At 43.3% G+C, this 20994-nt stretch overlaps 1 protein-coding gene across 14 annotated transcripts in view; it reads right to left on the bottom strand.

The window, feature by feature from the left end:
* LOC110502227 (vinculin) overlaps window positions 1–20994 on the bottom strand; it is a 57493-nt gene continuing 36499 nt past the window's right edge. For 5 of the 14 annotated variants that reach the window (XM_021580093.2, XM_036959983.1, XM_021580086.2 and 2 more), the window contains 13 exons: window positions 10198–10388; window positions 10004–10030; window positions 9228–9427; window positions 7998–8126; window positions 7750–7899; window positions 7562–7670; window positions 7093–7395; window positions 6876–7000; window positions 6501–6701; window positions 5128–5298; window positions 4052–4255; window positions 3865–3969; window positions 742–888 (listed from right to left, as the gene is read on the bottom strand). In XM_021580093.2, coding sequence (XP_021435768.1) covers window positions 742–888; window positions 3865–3969; window positions 4052–4255; window positions 5128–5298; window positions 6501–6701; window positions 6876–7000; window positions 7093–7395; window positions 7562–7670; window positions 7750–7899; window positions 7998–8126; window positions 9228–9427; window positions 10004–10030; window positions 10198–10388 — 2062 coding nt within the window. The other 9 variants (XM_021580088.1, XM_021580087.1, XM_021580091.1 and 6 more) reach the window with 7 other exon arrangements.

Below are 20994 nucleotides of genomic sequence, written 5' to 3' on the forward strand. Positions count from 1 at the left end.
GCTAAAATAGTCATTTAAAACATTAACAATGTCTACATTGTATTTCTGATCAATTTCATGTTATTTTAATTGGCAAAATGTCTAAGTGACTCCAAACTTTCCAACGGTAGTGTATAGTGTATGTTCATATACAGTGGTGTAAAACAAAGTCTTTGGTGAGGTTTGTGACATGTCAAATAAAATTCAGTAAAAACACAGGAAGCATCTCTTGAGCACCAACCAACACGCCAGCCTGACAGCTTCCAGAAGTCAATAAATAGCATCTCACACTCACTTCATATCATATTAACATCATACAAACAAAGCTGTCACTGTACGTCACATGCTATTCCCTATGTAGTGCTCTACTTTTGATCAGGACCCATAGGGCTGTAGTCAAAAGTAGTGCACTATATAGGGAATAGGGTGGCATTTAGAACCCATTCATTGTGTACCAGTGGTTGAAGTGGGCTGGTGACATTCATTTAGAATGGGACAGGTAAAAAAATAAGTCACCATGTTTAGAAAATATAAAAACTCTTCATGCTAAAAAAAACTCTTGAAACCCAACATACAAAAAATATATATTGAAGCTGTTGTCCTACATAATAACATGGTAACGGATAAATTTAACTTTGGAGCTAACAACTCAAACTTATTTCAACAGGGATGTTGTTAAGTGTACTCTACTAACTACACATACAGAGTATGCCGTAAAACTACACCTGTTTGTTTGTGTGTGTGTGTTGGCACCGGTATGTGTTACTGGTACCAGGGGGTCTTGCGGACCCAGCGCAGGGTGAAGCCTGCATCGGTGCGGATCTTGATTGAAGCAGCTTCGGCCTCTCTCACGGTCTCCTTGACTGACTGCATCAGGTTCTGGGCATTATGGACCAGCATCTCTGTAGCCTGGATGTTGGAGGGAGAGAGTGAGAGAGAGGTTAAACACTGTGGCCATTGGGGGAGCAAGGGAGTTGAAACAGGTTTGAAAATGTATAGAGTGCCTTCAGAAAGTATTCAGACCCTTGACTTTTTCCACATTTTGTTAGGTTACAGCCTTATTCTAATATCGATTAAATTGTTTTTATCCTCTACACACAATACCCCATAATTACATAGCAAAAATAGGTTTTTAGACATTTTTGCTCATATATATACAGTGCCTTGCGAAAGTATTCGGCCCCCTTGAACTTTGCAACCTTTTGCCACATTTCAGGCTTCAAACATAAAGATATAAAACTGTATTTTTTTGTGAAGAATCAACAACAAGTGGGACACAATCATGAAGTGGAACGACATTTATTGGATATTTCAAACTTTTTTAACAAATCAAAAACTGAAAAATTGGGCGTGCAAAATTATTCAGCCCCTTTACTTTCAGTGCAGCAAACTCTCTCCAGAAGTTCAGTGAGCATCTCTGAATGATCCAATGTTGACCTAAATGACTAATGATGATAAATACAATCCACCTGTGTGTAATCAAGTCTCCGTATAAATGCACCTGCACTGTGATAGTCTCAGAGGTCCGTTAAAAGCGCAGAGAGCATCATGAAGAACAAGGAACACACCAGGCAGGTCCGAGATACTGTTGTGAAGAAGTTTAAAGCCGAATTTGGATACAAAAATATTTCCCAAGCTTTAAACATCCCAAGGAGCACTGTGCAAGCGATAATATTGAAATGGAAGGAGTATCAGACCACTGCAAATCTACCAAGACCTGGCCGTCCCTCTAAACTTTCAGCTCATACAAGGAGAAGACTGATCAGAGATGAAGCCAAGTGGCCCATGATCACTCTGGATGAACTGCAGAGATCTACAGCTGAGGTGGGAGACTCTGTCCATAGGACAACAATCAGTCGTATATTGCACAAATCTGGCCTTTATGGAAGAGTGGCAAGAAGAAAGCCATTTCTTAAAGATATCCATAAAAAGTGTCGTTTAAAGTTTGCCACAAGCCACCTGGGAGACACACCAAACATGTGGAAGAAGGTGCTCTGGTCAGATGAAACCAAAATTGAACTTTTTGGCAACAATGCAAAACGTTATGTTTGGCGTAAAAGCAACACAGCTCATCACCCTGAACACACCATACCCACTGTCAAACATGGTGGTGGCAGCATCATGGTTTGGGCCTGCTTTTCTTCAGCAGGGACAGGGAAGATGGTTAAAATTGATGGGAAGATGGATGGAGCCAAATACAGGACCATTCTGGAAGAAAACCTGATGGAGTCTGCAAAAGACCTGAGACTGGGACGGAGATTTGTCTTCCAACAAGACAATGATCCAAAACATAAAGCAAAATCTACAATGGAATGGTTCAAAAATAAACATATCCAGGTGTTAGAATGGCCAAGTCAAAGTCCAGACCTGAATCCAATCGAGAATCTGTGGAAAGAACTGAAAACTGCTGTTCACAAATGCTCTCCATCCAACCTCACTGAGCTCGAGCTGTTTTGCAAGGAGGAATGGGAAACAATTTCAGTCTCTCGATGTGCAAAACTGATAGAGACATACCCCAAGCGACTTACAGCTGTAATCGCAGCAAAAGGTGGCGCTACAAAGTATTAACTTAAGGGGGCTGAATAATTTTGCACGCCCAATTTTTCAGTTTTTGATTTGTTAAAAAAGTTTGAAATATCCAATAAATGTCGTTCCACTTCATGATTGTGTCCCACTTGTTGTTGATTCTTCACAAAAAAATACAGTTTTATATCTTTATGTATGAAGCCTGAAATGTGGCAAAAGGTCGCAAAGTTCAAAGGGGCCGAATACTTTCGCAAGGCACTGTATATATATAGATGTTCAATCGGTGTTCAAGTCCGGGCTCTGGCTGGCCCCCTCAAGGACATTCGGGGACTTGTCCCGAAGCCAGTCCTACATTGTCTCTTTGTCCTGTTGGAAGGTGAACTTTCCTCCCCAGTCTGACATCATGAACGCTCTGGAGCAGGTTTTCATCAAGGATCTCTCAGTACTTTGCTCTGTTCATATTTCCTTCGATCCTGACTGGTCTCCCAGTCCATGCTGCTGAAAAACATCCCCACAGCATGATGCTGCCACCACCATGCTTCACCGTAGGGATGGTGCCAGGTTTCCTCCAGACATAATGCTTGGCATTCAGGCCAAAGAGTTGAATCTTGGTTACATCAGACCAGATAATCTTGTTTCTCATGGTCTGAGAGTCTTTAGGTTCCATTTGGCAAACTCCAAGCGGGCTGTCATTTGCCTTTTACTGAGGAGTGGCTTCCGGCCTGATTGGTGGAGTGCTCCAGAGATAGTTGTCTTTCTGGAAGGTTCTCCCATCTCCACAGAGGAACTCTCGGGTTCTTGGTCACTTCCCTGACTAAGGTCCTTCTCCCCCAATTGCTCAGTTTGGCCAGGTGGCCAGCTCTAGGAAGAGTCTTTGTGGTTCCAAACTTCTTCCATTTAAGAATGATGGAGGGCATTGTGTTTTTGGGGACCTTCGAGGCTGCATACATTTGTTGGTACTCTTCCCCAGATCTGTGCCTCGACACAATCTTGTCTTGGAGCTCTACGGACAATTCCTTCATGGCTTGGTTTTTGCTCTGACATGCACTGTCAACTGTGGAACCTTGTATAGACAGTGTGTGTGCCTTTCCAAATCATATCCAATCAATTGAGTATTCCACAGGTGGACTCCAATTAAGTTGTAGAAACATTAAAAGGATGATCAATGGAAACAGGATGCACCTGAGCTCAATTTCAAGTTTCATTGCAAGCTGTCTGAATACTTATGTAAATAAGGTATTTCTGTTTTTTTACTTTTAATTTAAAAAAAAAATTAATTGAAAAACCTGTTTCGTTTTGTCGGTATGAGGTATTGTGTGTAGATTGCTGAGGATTTTTTTTCTTAATTTTCTCTCTCACTTGTTCAGACTCCTCCTCGCTGATGTTGGTTCGTCCCAGCATGGTGGCTTTGACTGTTGACAGGATCTTCAGCTGAGTACTGATGGTGGGGATACGCTCACACACCTGGATACAAACAGCATGTTACAGTACACCCCCTGAGTGAGTGTGCGTGCAGGTGCGTGTTTGTATGTGCGTGCTTGAGTACCTGCAGCAGGTTGGTTCTGATGCGTCGGTCAGTACACTGCTTGGCCACCTCTTTGGCCAACCTGGTGACCTCATCCGAGGCTTTGGCAATGTCTTTAGCACACTGGATCATAGCCCGCTTATTACCGCTGCCGCCACGTACCAACCGGGACATCTCAGCCATCAGCAACGCCATCCTCTTGGCCGCCGCAATGATGTCATTTCCCTGTGGAGGAAGGGGGAAGGGTGTGATGGGGGAGATTGGGGGGAGGGACAATGGGAAAGAGGGAGTTAGTATTGTGGATGGGTGGGGTACTCCTGAATGCATCTGACGTGTTTCACGTTCCACATCTCCATGCCTCTGTGTTAGTCTTTCATACATGTATGTTCTCAGACATTGATCTTCAATGGTTGACGATCATGGGTAATGAAAATGTGTAGTCCAAAAGTTAGTTTTCTTGAGCTTGATTTAGAATGTTTTACAACACTCAGGCATGCACGTTCACACACACTCACATACATCGCCGATAGCTTATGTGATGATGGTCAGGTGGAGGTTAATATTTATCATCAGGCAAAGCAGGAAGTGTCATCCTACCAACAGCAGGCAGCTAGGAACACTACATCACCCAGAAAGTATTGAGAAACTGTCATCCTTGGCTTCACAGGTTGGACAAAGGCAGAGTCAGAGCGTCTGGCTCCTCCTCTAAACCACTTAGTTACCCAAGGGAGGGACTTGAGAAGCCAGTATCAGTTTATCCAGCAGGTGCAACAAAGGTGCCATTCCAACAACAATCCTCACAGGCAACCTTAACCCCAACAACGCAATGTAAACACAACTGTGTGTCAACTAAGTGTCCAGGAGTAATGCAGCAGCCATAGCTGATTGGATGTCCCCATGGTTACAGCAGGATGCAGAGCCGAGTTTCCATAGTAGCGGTGCAGATGGGATGCAGTCAGGACGTAGTCTACACCTTTCTGAAAACGTAATCCTAGTAAATTACAAGTTCCCATAGTAACAGTAAATGACTTGTTCCCATAGTAACAGTAAGTTACTTTTTCAACAGCAGGATGCAGAGGGGATGCAGTGGCCAGTACCTTGCTGGACCACTTGCGCGCCTCCTGATGAAGCGATTGTGCGGCGGCTAGGATGGGTTGATTTACGGCATTGCCGTTAGACGGCATCATTAACAGCTCTGGCTCATAGTCATCCTCACCGTCAGTAAACTCTTCTTCATCATCTACCTCTACACCCTCCTCTTCCTCAGGCTGGGGGTGGGTGAGGAGAGGAGGGGAGTGGAGTAGGAGGGATAGGGGTGAGGAGAGAGGCAGAGGGACGAGGAGTGTGATAAGATGGGAGGCAGCATGTAGAAAGTAGAGCGTTAGTATGACAGGCACTGAATGGAGAGAAGGACAAGAGGAAGTCTACAGTCGGGAGGAAGAGGAATGAGAGAATGGAGGGGAAAAAGCGATACTACCACTGGGGGAGAACGGAAAGAAGAGAGGAGAAGAGGCAGACAGTTCTATCAGTATCTATCAGAGGAGGGGAAGGAGGAGTTGGGCTAGGCAGGTAGCAATGAGGAAGGAGAACTGTGGTAGGGGGAGAGGGAGTCAGCCTGGGCTACAGTGTTCATTTAGATACAGGTACAAAATTATTCTATAATTGTTTCAATGTTGTGTAGCAGACAGAAACCAAACCCATATTGACTCTGACAGAGAGAGAATTGTGTTTTTGTCCATACTCTGTAAGACTGTTCTGTTCTAGTCCTCTTGTTTAGGGTTAAACAATTCCCGTAACTTTCCCAAAATTCCCAGGTTTTCCGGAAATCCTGGTTGGAGGATTCCTGGAATCAGAAAGGAATAAGCAAGAAATACGGAATCCTACAATTTCTGGAAAATCTGAGAATTTAGGGAATTTTTAGTAAAGTTAAGGGAATTTTGCAACAGACACCCTTCTCAGATGACAGTTTCCAGTTTTCGTCTGAAATTGGAATCAGCTCCCAGATCTTCATATTTCAGCAACACAGTTGTGTTGGAAAAATCCCTTTATTGCACAACTCAGAGTAGAGACACACAGGACATCAGAGAACCGCGTCTGTCATACCCAACCACTCCACATGTCTCCTATATCATAACCATAACCCCTCCACAACTCTCCTATTTGTCATAACCAATCCTTCCTCTGTAGATATTAATACAGTAGCTGAAGTAAAACTCTGCACTAAACCCAATAGATTACATTACCACTGGAACTAAGCCTGCATTAACACAGTAATACCACTGGTAGGGCCTACTTGCACAGCTAAACCGTATACAGTATACTAGTCCTGTATGAGAAATGCATGAACACCTGCACTAACACACATACACACTAGCACATACTTACAGCTGCACTAAAGCTAATGGCTAGCACCCTAACACCAGAGCAGTGTATGTATAGTGTGTGTGTGTGTGTGTGTGTTTGTGCTGACCTTGCTGGACCACTTGCGTGCCTCATCGTGTAGTTGCCTAGCAGCCACCATCATGGGCTCACTGAGCAGCTCTCCTGCCTTCTGCTCTGGAAAGTCTTCATCTTTGTCTCTCTCTTTCTCCTCTGGAGGTGGGGGGCGGGGTGGGGGCACCTCTCCCTCTGGTAGGGGGGGCTTAGGCGGGGCCTGCTCCTGATCACTCACCTGGAGGGGACAGACAAACAGACGGACGGACAGAAAGACGGTTGGACGGACGGAGAGATGTAGCCCCCTCTAAGCCCCAGATAGCATTGTTTTTCTTGTTTTAATTAACAATGCCTGACGCTGAAACAGTTCAAGAGTTTGTGTAACACTGCGTGTGTGTGTGTTTGTACTCACGTGTAGCTTGTCTAGGTCTGGGGGTGGAGGGGGGAAGTCTGGTTCCGGGAGGCTGAAGGCTTCTCTGACCTTCCCAACAGCAGCCAGAATTCTGAGGCAAGAATCTAAAAAGGCCTTCTGAAGGGCTGAGTGGGAGAGTATGGGCATAAATTACAGTCAAATTCTGTACATACAAGTGGCAGAAACAAGGCATATATGTGTGCGTGCGTGTAAGTACCTGGGTACTGTATATTTCCGGCCACAGCCTTAGCGTCTATAACCATAGGTGATATAGTGTGGCTAAGTATATCTGATGCACGTTTCACTGCTTCTCTGAACCATGGGTCCTCTGAGTTCTCCACCTCTCTCTTCGCTACCAGAAGTACACGATTGGCTCGCCGAGCTATGCTGGTCGCCCCGGCAACTAGCATCTGCGGCTGTACATTCGCTATGGCGACACGACACTTATCGATGTCCTTCTTTATCGCCTCCTCAGACGCATCCAGCAGAGACTTGGTGTCTATGGCTTCATCCACCAGACCTGCACACACAAGCATGCAAGCACACAGACACACAAAGAGACATGAGGAAGAGTGAAACATACAGTATACAGCCTTCAGAAATCTTTGTGTGTGTGTGTGTGTGTGTGTGGTTGCGGTTGCATATGCATGCATGCATGCATGCATGCGAGGGTGTGTGTGTGTTACCAGTGAGTTTCTCTACATTGTCGATCCACTGGTTCTTCATGGTGTCAAAGTGTTCGTAGGCCGCCTGGTTACCTGGATTCTTCAACAGGATACGAGCTGCGGAGGTCACCTGAACACACACTCATAATCAACATCATTGTTGTGTCTATCTAAAGACTAAGTCCGTGGACACACACACACACACGTACCTGTGGAGTGAGTTCTCTGGTGTGTTTAACGGTAGCCTGTATTCCCTCAACTGTGTTTTTATTAGCTGATCCCACGGCCGCTGCCTTCTCCGCTGTTGCGCCCAGGCGACCCGCATGGGCCTCAAAGTTACCAGCACGCTCATCAAACACCTGCAACACACACAAATTAGCCTCTACAAACACTGACCGTAACGCAACACAACGTTGTAGAAAGGAAATATACATATATAGACATACACAGACAGTACCTCCTCTCTGTGCGGGGCCTCTGGGGGGGCAGTCGCAGACACAGCCAGTAGTTTAATGGGGGTGGTGGTGTCACTGAACACATCGGATACTTCCTGGGTCATGACTTCCTGCATACGACCCTTCAAGTCCTGACAGACATACAGCATGGATATTTATATCAGTACATGTTTTTTACATTATGTCTAATGTACAGTCGTGGCCAAAAGTTTTGAGAATGACACAAATATGAATTTTCACAAAGTTTGCTGCTTTAGTGTCTTTAGATATTTTTGTCAGATGTTACTATGGAATACTGAAGTATAATTACAAGCATTTCATAAGTGTCAAAGGCTTTAATAGAGTCAATATTTGCAGTGTTGACCCTTATTTTTTAAGACCTCTGCAATCTGCCCTGGCATGCTGTCAATTAACTTCTGGGCCACATCCTGACTGATGGCAGCCCATTCTTGCATAATCAATGCTTGGAGTTCGTCAGAATTTGTGGGTTTTTGTTTGTCCACCCGTCTCTTGAGTATTGACCAAGTTCTCAATGGGATTAAGATCTGGGGAGTTTCCTGGCCATGGACCCAAAATATCGATGTTTTGTTCCCCGAGCCACTTGGTTATCAATTTTGCCTTATGGCAAGGTGCTCCATCATGCTGGAAAAGGCATTGTTTGTCACCAAACTGTTCCTGGATGGTTGGGAGAAGTTGCTCTCGGAGGATGTGTTGGTACCATTCTTTATTCATGGCTGTGTTCTTGTGCAAAATTGTGTGAGCCCTCTCCCTTGGCTGAGAAGCAACCCCACACATGAATGGTCTCAGGATGCTTTAATGTTGGCATTAAGTGTCTTACGTGCCAACATTGTGTCTTACATACTGACCACACCGCTCAAGCGCATGTTGATTTTGTCCACCCACACCAGACGCAATCAGTCCACGCAGAATGAAATATCAAAACAACTGGTCGAAAAGCATTAAGCATTTATGGCAATTTAGCTAGCTAGCTTGCTGTTGTTCGCTATTTTGTCCTGGGATAGAAAATGTTGTTTTTTATTTTACCTGAAATGCACAAGGTCTTCTACTCCGACAATTAAGCCATGATGGGATGTTTAATACTTAATTAACTCAGGAACCACACCTGTGTGGAAGCACCTGCTTTCAATATACTTTGTATCCCTCATTTACTCAAGTGTTTCCTTTATTTTGGAAGTTACCTGTATATTTGCCCATCACTGCGTGTGTGTTACCTTCAGACTTTCCTGTAGTTGTGAAGCAGTAGCTTTAGCCTGCGGGGCTTCGGCCTCTCCCCTCCCCGCTATGTCTGCCAGTGATGTCATCAGCGCCTCGTTGCGATCGCAGCAGACAATCATGTCCTGCCGGTACGGCCCCCCCAGCCCTCCAGCCAACCGGCGGCCCTCCGATACCAAGCCCCGGATTGCTGCCTGACCTTGAGGGTAATGCATGTGTAACACACTGGATTTGATATACTTTGTTGCAAAACATTTCCCATTTCAAAACGTTTTGCTACGGTGTGCACTAATGCGACTCAGAGTTCATGGCCATGTCTCTTATGACATGATAGTACAACTTTAGTATAGTAAAACGATATACAGTGAGCTCCAAAAGTATTGGGACAGTGACAAATATTTAGTTGTTTTGGCTCTGTACTCCAGCACTTTGGATTTTAAATGATGCAGTGACTTTGAGGTTAAAATGCTTGACTGCCAGCTTTCATTTTAGTGTTTCATCCATATCGGCTGAACCGTTTATAGTCCCCCCTAAAATTGGGGGACTATGTGGAAAAAGTGCAGTAGTTTCTAAACAGTTCACTCAATATGTTAGTTCAGTTCACTCAATAAAGCTGACAGTCTGCACGTTAACCTCAGTCATTGTATAATTTCAAATCCGAAGTGCTGGAATACAGAGCCAAAACAACAACAAATGTGCCACTGTCCCAATACTTTTACGAGCTCACTGTACAGCACAACAGCTTTATGGTTCAGTTCTCTGTAAAAGTAGTTACCTGAGTTGTGCTGTGGCCGCTCACACACTGCACTCAGACGGCAGCATGGCAGAAACAGAGTCCAACATAAACACACATGCACATAGGGGTGTGCAAAATAAATATGGACACTGTACTGTATTATCCTCTCCTTTCCTCTCCCCTGCCTTCTCCACTCTCCTCTCCCCACATCCCCTTCTCCCTCCCTCACTCACCCACACCCCTGTCATTCTGTCCAGGGTTGTTGACCCAGCGTAGGGCCTGCTCCATCTTGCCTTGCAGAGTGATGGCTGGTTTGGCAGGTCTCATGTTGGCCACCGCTCTGTTGGTCTTAGCCTGTAGGGTCAGGAGAGCTGCTCCAATGAGTTTACATAGCGCACGCACCTCTGGACTGTCCCCTTTACCCCTGAGATACAGGGAGAGATAGAAGAGAAGGAGAGAAACCGAGACAAAGTGAAAGAGTGAGGGTGAGGGCAAGAAAGAGATAAGCCTTTGTCACGAAGTGCTTTACAGTAGTCTGTCCAAGACAACAAAGAGCTAGCAGAAGCACAGTGGCAAGGAAAATACATACGTATGTAAGAATGCTGTTCATTGACTATAGCTCAACATTCAACACCATAGTACCCTCCAAGCTCATCATCAAGCTCGAGGCCCTGGGTCTGAACCCCGCCCTGTGCAACTGGGTCCTCGACTTCGTGATGTGTCACCCCCAGGTGGTGAAGGTAGGAAACAACACCTCCTCTTCGCTGATCCTCAACACTGGGGTGCGTGCTCAACCCCCTCCTGTACTCCTTGATCCCCCATGACTGCATGGCAAGCACGCCTCCAACTCAATCATCAAGTTTGCTGACGACACAACAGTAGTAGGCTTGATTATCAACAACGATAAGACCGTCTACAGGGTGAGGTGAGGGCTCTGGGAGTGTGGTGCCAGGAAAATAACCTCTCACTCAAGGTCAACAAAACTCTGGAGATGATCGTGGACCTCAGGAAACAGCAGGAAACACCCCCCTATCCACATCGATGGGACCACAGTGGAGAAGGTGGAAAGCTTCAAGTTCCTCGGCGTACACATCACTGACAAACTGAAATTGTCCACCCACACAGACAGTGTGGTGAAGAACGTGCAACAGTGCCTCTTCAACCTCAGGAGGCTAAATAAATTTGGCTTAACACCTAAAACCCTCACAAACTTTTACAGTTGCACAATTGAGAGCATCCTGTTGGGCTGTATCAACACCTGATATGGCAACTGCACCACCTACAACCACAAAGCTCTCCAGAGGGTGGTGCGGTCTGCCCAACGCAAACATCCCGCCCTCCAGGACACCAACAGCCCCCGATGCCATAGGAAGGCCAAAAAGATAATCAAGGATATCAACCACCCGAGCCACTGTCTGTTCACCCCGCTATCATCCAGAAGGTAAACTATTGTACGTTATTTTAGTCACTTTAATTATGTGCAAATATTGCATCACCCATATCATATGTATATAATGTGTTCTATACTGTGTCGTATCTTAGTCCAATGCCACTCTGACATATGTATATATTCTTCATCCATTCCTTACTTAGATGTACGTGTATTTTGGGTATATGTTGTGAAACTGTTAGAGCACTGTCGGAGCTAGAAACACAAGCATTTAGCTACACCCGCATATGCTAAACACGTGTATGTGACCAATACATTTGATTTGGATTTAATTTGAGTGTCCAGGCTTTCCCTCCGCTTGAACTCCTGAAACTAAGTCTACTTTGAGCAAGACCGAGGCCTGGGCAATACTTCCCATGTACCATGCTCTACATTTGATGACACCAGGGCCCAGCTTAGCGCAGTGCGCACAGCTAGCAGCATCAACGAGAGCTGCCAAAGTGTGTTTTTTTTTTATTTGATTTACCTTTATTTAACTAGGCAAGTCAGTTAAGAACAAATTCTTATTTTCAATGATGGCCTAGGAACAGTGGGTTAACTACCTGTTCAGGGGCAGAATGGCAGATTTGTACCTTGTCAGCTCAGTGGTTTGAACTTGCAACCTTACAGGATACTAGTCCAATGCTCTAACCACTAGGCTACCCTGCTGCCCCGTCTACGCCAAGGCAAGTAGCACAGAGCTGATGGGAGTCAGACTGGGTCATGTAGTGGCCGCAGTTGCCGGGGCGAGCCTTGTTAGGCTTGCGTCACTTCCTCTCCCCCTTGATCGGTACGCTGGAGGATATAATTTTGACCGGACAGACGAAACCAATGGAATTACCGGGGAGGAGGCTAGTTAGCAACACCACATGCTGCTGCTTTTCGACAGGGAAGTTGGACAAGACAAGGGGGGGGGGGGGGGGGGGGGGGGGATGTTCACAGCTGTGACTATTACTGGTAGAATGGCCGACATTTGATCGTAAGGAATTCTAGGTCAGGTGAACACCATGAGTTGTTCATCATAAAACAGAGGTGTTTATCTCTGTCGGCGCGATGCATGGAGAAGCCCAGTGACTGGACCAATTCCTACAACATATCCTGAGAGAGCCATGTTTCTGTGAAACAGAGAATGTTAGAATCTCTGATGTCTCTCTGGAAGGCAACCCTTGCTCGAATTTCGTCTACCTGTTGTCAAGAGACTGGACATTGGTGAGTAGTATGCTCGGGAGCAGTGAGCGATGTGCCCGTTTACGAAGCCTGACCAGAAGACCGCTTCATCTGCCCTTTCTGCGTCGCTGTTGTTTTCGGTCAGCTGCTGGGATTAGATCCACTGTCCTGGGTGGTGGTCCGAAAAGATTATCTGCTTCAGGAAAGTCTTATTCCTGGTCGTATTGTTGGTAAGTTGACGTTGCTCTTATATCCAATAGTTCTTCCCGGCTGTATGTAATAAGACTTAAGATTTCCTGGGGTAACAAATTAAGTAAAAAAAATAAAATACTGCATAGTTAACTAAGAACTCGAAGCTAAGCGACCATCATTGTTGGCACCATTCTATATCAACTTGTTGGGAAATGTTAGATTACTTGTTAGATATTACTACACTGTTAGAACTAGAAGCACAAGCATTTCGGTACACTTGCATTAACATCTGCTAACCATGTGTATGTGACCAATAAAATTAGATTTGATTTGGGAGTAACGGGGAGACTGTGTTTTTTAAATGGTACGGTATCATAGTATGACTTTTTTCTATTTCATTTTTTTGCTTTATGAGTAGTGCGTGACCCTAAGGTGGCAACACATACATTTTAAGTGATTTCAATGGATTCTTTCAACTTCAACCCCCCAAAAAATTCTGCATTTTCATACATTTCTGCATTTCCTGCTGTAATTTGAGAATTTCCACGCTGCCACTTAGGGTTGCACGATATGGGCAAACAACCTAAGCCAAATGTTGCAATTGCAATTTGACTTAAGGTTTAGAGCAAAACACTTGCATGAACTGTTGGAATCATGGACATAGAATGATTATTCTAATCCTATAGTTAGAATTTAATATAATAGTGTTGTTTGACATGACAACGAATTGAAATGTCAGGGAGGAGATATTGTGACAGGGTAGGAACCAAAGTGTGGACAAGCTGGCTAAAAAGACTACTGTAACTCTGCTGGAGTCACTTTTATTGATAACTTTGACACCTTCTGGAAACAGAAGATACTCTATAGGAATGATGAAGTCCATCTAGACAATCTGGACCCTCTCTTTCTAAAATGATCCACCGCAATTGTTGCAACCCCTATTACTAACCTGTTCAAACTCTCTTTCGTATCATCTGAGATCCCTAAAGATTGGAAAGCTGCCGCGGTCATCCCCCTCTTCAAAGGGGGTGACACTCTAGACCCAAACTGTTACAGACCTATATCTATCCTAGCCTGCCCTTCTAAATTCTTTGAAAGCCAAGTTAACAAACAGATCATCGACCATTTCGAATCCCACTAACTTCTCCGCTATGCAATCTGGTTTCCGAGCTGGTCATGTGTGCACCTCAGCCACACTCAAGGTCCTAAACGATAAAAGACAATACTGTGCAGCCATATTCATCAACATGGCCAATGCTTTCGACTCTGTCAATCACCATATTCTTGTCGGCAGACTCAACAGCCTTGATTTCTCAAATGACTGCCTCGCCTGGTTCACCAACTACTTCTCAGATAGAGTTCAGTGTGTCAAATCAGAGGGCCTGTTGTCCAGACCTCTGGCCGTCTATGGGGCTGCCACAGGGTTACATTTTCAGGCCGACTCTTTTCTCTGTATACATCAATGATGTCGCTCTTGCTGCTGGTGATACTCTGATCCACCTCTACGCAGACGACACCATTCTGTATACTTCTGGCCCTTCTTTGGACACTATGTTAACAAACCCCCAGACGAGCTGTTTGGCCCTGTCCAGGGGTATCATCGGATGGGGCCACAGTGTCTCCTGACCCCTCCTGTCTCAGCCTCCAGTATTTATGCTGCAGTAGTTTGTGTCGGGGGGCTAAGGTCAGTTTGTTATATCTGGAGTACTTCTCCTGTCCTATCCGGTGTCCTGTGTGAATTTAAGTATGCTCTCTCTAATTCTCTCTTTCTTTCTCTCTCTCGGAGGACCTGAGCCCTAGGACCATGCCTCAGGACTACCTGACATGATGACTCCTTGCTGTCCCCAGTCCACCTGGCCGTGCTGCTGCTCCAGTTTCAACTGTTCTGCCTGTGATTATTATTATTTGACCATGCTGGTCATTTATGAACATTTGAACATCTTGGCCATGTTCTGTTATAATCTCCACCCGGCACAGCCAGAAGAGGACTGGCCACCCCATTTAGCCTGGTTCCTCTCTAGGTTTCTTCCTAGGTTTTGGTCTTTCTAGGGAGTTCTTCCTAGCCACCGTGTTTCTACACCTGCATTGCTTGCTGTTTGGGGTTTTAGGCTGGGTTTCTGTACAGCACTTTGAGATATCAGCTGATGTACGAAGGGCTATATAAATACATTTGATTTTATTTGGAGTGCGTGCTACGGGTGGGTGCTGCTATGGTGACCAGTGAGCTGAGATAAGGCAGGGCTTTACCTAGCAAAGATGTATAGATGACTTGGAGCCAGTGGGTTTGGCAACGAATATGCTCCAGCAGGTATATTTCACTGGTCACCCCCAAAGCCAACTCCTCTTTGGCCGCCTTTCCATCCAGTTCTCTGCTGCCAATGACTGGAACGAATTGTAAAAATCACTGAAGCTGGAGAGTTATATCTCCCTCACTAACTTTAAGCATCAGCTGTCAGAACAGCTTACCGATCATTGCACCTGTACATAGCCCATATGTAAATAGCCCACCCAACTACCACATCTCCTTATTATTTATTTTTTGCTCCTTTGCACCCCAGTATCTCTACTTGCACAACCATCTTCTGCACATCTATCACTCCAGTGTTTAATTGCTAAAATGTAATTATTTCGCCACTATGGCCTATTTATTGCCTTACCTGTCACGTTCTGACCTTTATTTCCTTTGTTTTGTCATTGTTTAGTATGGTCAGGGCGTGAGTTGGGGTGGGCAGTCTATATTTGTTTTTCTATGATTTGGGGATTTCTATGTTTCGGCCTAGTATGGTTCTCAATCAGAGGCAGGTGTCATTAGTTGTCTCTGATTGAGAATCATTCTTCGGTAGCCTGGGTTTCACTGTGTGTTTGTGGGTGTTTGTTTCCATGTCTGTGTTTTTCACCACACGGTACTGTTTTGGGTTTCGTTTATTGTTTTTGTATTCAGTTGTTCATGTGTACTATTTCTTGTTAAAAGAACCATGGACACTTACAACGCCACATATTGGTCCTCTGATCCTTTTCGCCTCTCCTCTTCGGAAGAAGAGGAGGAAATCCCTTACATTACCTCCCTAATCTTACTACATTTGCACACACTGTATATAGACTTTTCTATTGTGTTATTGAATGTACGTTTGTTTATCGCATGTGTAACTCTGTTGTTGTTTTTGTCGCACTGCTTTGCTTTATCTTGGCCAGATCACAGTTGTAAATGAGAACTTGTTCTCAACTGGCCTACCTGGTTAAAAAAAAGGTGAAATAAAAAAAATACAAATCATCTTGGCTCCTGGAATCTGTCCACACATTTCAAGGCTGCGTTGAAACAATGACTGGTAAATGATCCAAGACCATCTCAGTTAACCCCTAACATTGTGACAATGAGTCGTCATAATGCTGCATCAAATGTACATGATCTTAGGGGCATTGGCAAACACAATGTAAGTAATTTAATTTATGTACCCCTAATTGCACCGAATACATCTGTTTATCCTACAGCTATCATAAGCCGTAATCGTGAGCCTATAAACCAGAGTTACACTGTTAGCACGTGTGCAATAGTGGGAAGACCACTTTATGCAGCTTTATGCAGCTCACCCTGCACTATCAGCACCAATGTAAATAACATGAGTAAGTCTACCTCTGATAAGCTTCCCAGTAAAGCATTAAAAACAAATCAAGCAACCCAGAAAAGTGCAAAAAATAGCCCATATTAACATATGTAGCCTAATTAACTTGTTACGGAGGTGGTCCCTGCACGGGGACAGCTCAGCGGAAATTTCAGAGCGCCACCTATAGTACTCGAGTATAGTACTCGATAAATCTCAAACGTTCATAAAAATACACATGCAAGGTACTGAATTAAAGCTACACTCGTTGTGAATCTAGCCACCAAGTCAGATTTGTAAAATGCTTTTCGGCGAAAGCATGAGAAGCTATTATCTGATAGCATGCACCCCCCAAAATACCAGCACGACACGTAAACAACAGATTTTGCGGTAGCCGGCGCTACCCAAAACGCAGAAATAAAATATAAAACATTCATTACCTTGGACGAGCTTGTTTGTTGGCACTCCTATATGTCCCATAAACATCACAATTGGGTCTTTTTCCCGATTAAATCCGTCATTGTATACCCAAAATGTCATTTGCTGAAGGCCAGTCTGATGCTGCAAAAAACCCATTTACAAGACGCAACGTCACTTTTTAAAATTACAAAAGTTGCCTATAAACTTTTACAAATCACTTCAAACGACTTTTCTAAACCAACTTTAGGTATTAATAAATGTTAATGATGTATCAAATTGATCACGGGGCGATCTGTATTCGATAGCAGCAAGTCTGGAAATCATTGTCCATTTTTTCAGTTTCACAACATACTGTGGTGCGCCTCAAGAAAGGAGGGGTCTATTCGTGTTGTAACCAAGGATAAATGAGTCAGAAATTGACAGCAATGGCGACATCGTGTGGAAGCTGTAGGCGTTTTCTGTCGCCTTAAACAATACATTGAATGGCGGACGAATATTTTTTTTGTGTTTTTGGTAAACAGTTTTACCAGGGATTTTTACTCCTAAACACGTTCTGTTATAGCCACAGACCCGATTTAACCAGTTTTAGAGACTTCAGAGTGTTTTCTATACACACATACTTATCATATGCATATACTATATTCCTGGCATGAGTAGCAGGACTTTGAAATGTTGCGCGATTTTTTACAAAAAGCTGCGAAAATTCGCATCATCCATAACAGGTTTTTAAACAAGATCCATGAAGTCAATAACTTGCTTGTAACAGAAGATATTCATATTCTGACTCTCTCTGAAACTCACTTAGATAATACCTTTGATGATACAGTGGTAGCAATACATGGTTATAACATCTACCAAAAAGACAGAAATGTCAACAGAGGTGGTGTTGCGGTCTAGAACCACATTCCTGTAAAACTTAGAGACAATCTAATGTTAAATACTGTTTAAGTAATATGGCTACATGTTAATCTGCCTCACCTAAAGCCCATTATTGTAGGAAGCTGCTATAGACCACCAAGTGCTAACAGTCAGTATCTGGATAATATGTGTGAAATGCTTGATAATGTGTGTGATATCAACAGAGAAGTATATTTTCTGGGTTGGAAAAAACTTTAAACTGTAACAAGTGCCTGCAACCTGGATCAGGTTGTCAGTTAAGCTAACAGTAGTTACAAACAGCACATTAATTAAATCATCAACATGTATTGATCACATCTTTACTAACGCTGCAGATATTTGCTTTAAAGCAGTATCCAAATCCATATGATGTGGTGAGCATTTCACTGTAAGGTCTGCTATACCTGTTGTATTCGGCGCACATGACAAATGAACTTGTATTTGATCACAATATAATAGCCATATCTAGGAAAACCAAAGTTCCAAAGGCTGGGCCTAATATAGTGTATAGGAGGTCATACGATAAGCTTTGTTGTGATTCACATGTTGATGATGTAAATAATATTTGCTGGTCTGTGGTGTGTAATGAGGAGCAACCAGATGCTGCACTTGATGCATTTATGAAACTACTTATTCCAGTTACTAATAAGCATGCACCCATTAAGAAAATGACTGTAAAAACGGTTGAATCCCCTTGGATTGATGAGGAATTGAAAAATTGTATGGTTGAGAGGGATGAGGCAAAAGGTATGGCAATTAAGTCTGGCAGCCCAACTGATTGGCAAACGCACCGCAAATTAAGAAATCATGTGACTAAACTAAATAAAAATAAACTACACTATGAAACAAAGATAAATTATATTAAGAATGATAGTAGAAAGATATGGGGCACCTTAAATGACATTTTGGGGGGGAAAAGCCAACTCGGCTCCTTCATTCATTGAATCAGATGGCTCATTCATCACAAAGCCCACTGATATTGCAAACTACTTTAATGACTTTTTCATTGACAAGATAAGCAAACTTAGGGATGACATGCCATCAACAAATGCTGATACTACACATCCAAGTATATCGGACCAAATTATGAAAGACAAGAATTGTACTTTTGAATTCCGTAAAGTCAGTGTGGAAGAGGTGAAAACATCATTGTTGTCTATCAACAACAACAAGCCACCGGGGTCTGTCAATCTGGATGGAAAATTACTGAGGATAATAGCAGACGATATTGCCAATCCTATTTGCCACATTTCAATTTAAGCCTACTAGAGAGTGTGTGCCCTCAGGCCTGAAGGGAAGCTAAAGTCATTCCGCTACCCAAGAATAGTAAAAGCCCCCTTTACTGGCTCAAATAGCCTGTTACCAACCCTTAGTAAACTTCTGGGAAAAAATAGTGTTTGACCAGATACAATGCTATTTCACAGTAAACAAACTGATAACAGAAATTCAGCATGCTTATACACCTTGACTACTGTTCAGATGTTTGTGTGCCACAAAATAGGACTTAGGAAAATTGCAATTGACTCAGCACGGCTGGCTAATATGCATGTCAATCTTTCCTGGCTGAAAGTGGAGGAGAGATTGACTTCATCACTACTTTTATTTATGAGCGGTATTGACATGTTGAATACACCGAGCTGTCTGTCTAAACTACTGGCACACTGCTCGGATACCCATGCATACCCCACAAGACATGCCACAAGAGAACTCTTCACAGTCCCCAAGTCCAAAACAGACTATGAGAGGCACACAGTACTACATAGAACTCTATTCCACATCAAGTAACTGACGCAAGCAGTAAAATTAGATTTTAAAAATCACCTTATGGACCAGTGGGGACTGTGAAGCAACACAAACATTGGCACAGACACATGCATACACACACACACACACACACGATAACATACGCACTATACATACACATGGATTTAGTACTGTAGATACAGTGGGAAGAACAAGTATTTGATAACCTGCAAAATCGGCAGTGTTTCCTACTTACAAAGCATGCAAATGAATTACTTAAAAATCATAAAATTCCGTCTCTCACGGTTGAAGTGTACCTATGATAAAAATTACAGACCTCTACATGCTTTGTAAGTAGGAAAACCTGTAAAATCGGCAGTGTATTAAATACTTGTTCTCCCCACTGTATGTGGTAGTGGTGGAGTAGGAGCCTGAGGGCACACGGTGTGTTGTGAATGTATTGAAATCTTTTTTAAATTGTTTAAACTGCCTTCATTTTGCTGGACCCCAGGAAGAGTAGCAGCTAATGGAGACCAATAATAAACACACAAAATACAAAGTGTTTCCTAGGGGACCCTATAATCTTTGGCTACATTGAATGTTTTCTTTTAGCTACTTCTAATTCACACTAATTCACTTTGATACTTAAGTATATTTAAAACCAAATACTTTTTAGACTTTTACTCAATTACGATTTTACTGGGTGACTTTCACTTTTACTTGAGTCCTTTTCTTTTAAGATATCTTTACTTTTACTCAAGTATGACAATTGGGTACTTTTTCTACCACTGACATTTATTAGGTAGCTAGCCAGTTAACTTGCGATTAGCATTAGTGGCTAATAAAGTTTCGGCCCAACTTGCTAAGAAAAGACAAACTAGCTGTTTACAGATGTAAGAAACACAAATGTATAGCGTAATTATAGAATGCTAGTGGATTTATATGAAGAAGCAAAGTGAAAATAGCATCATTGTCGTCAACATTGTCACATGTGCTGCATTGACCATGCAGACTGAACGCAACGGTTTCGTGGTCGAAGAACAACAAATGCACTCCTTGTGTGACATAGGGCAGGGCTAGGTCTGTGTGGAAAGCAGCATGGAGAAAGAGAGAGCGGAGAGAGAGAAAGGACTCAAGTAGCGAAGTAAACTATAAAAATAGAGCAGCGTATACCATTTAACAAATCAAACATTCAAATAGGGTTATAGAAGTAAAAACCCAAACTAGTCAGTGCATCAATACCGGTATATCGTAAAATATGGTATACCGACCAGCCCTATTAAAATGTACATATTATTGGTAACAGAAAACATAGCTGAAGAATAACTGTAGATTAAATCATGTAATTGGAAATTGCACACCCCATGTAGGCTACTGCCCCTTTAAGAGCTAGAATAGATTTTTCTACGTTGTGATTCTCACCAAATATGTTGGTGTCTTCTCACACTATTCAAACCCAAGATGGCATAGCAGTTCAGACGTATTTTTGTCCTCGTCCTGTCGTGTCCCGTATATATATATATTTACAACTTTTTTTTTCACATACATTTTTAATTTTCCAAAACTCATCTTCAGAACACTCT

This window comes from Oncorhynchus mykiss, chromosome 23, assembly GCF_013265735.2.
Source record: "Oncorhynchus mykiss isolate Arlee chromosome 23, USDA_OmykA_1.1, whole genome shotgun sequence".
Lineage (NCBI taxonomy): Eukaryota > Metazoa > Chordata > Actinopteri > Salmoniformes > Salmonidae > Oncorhynchus > Oncorhynchus mykiss.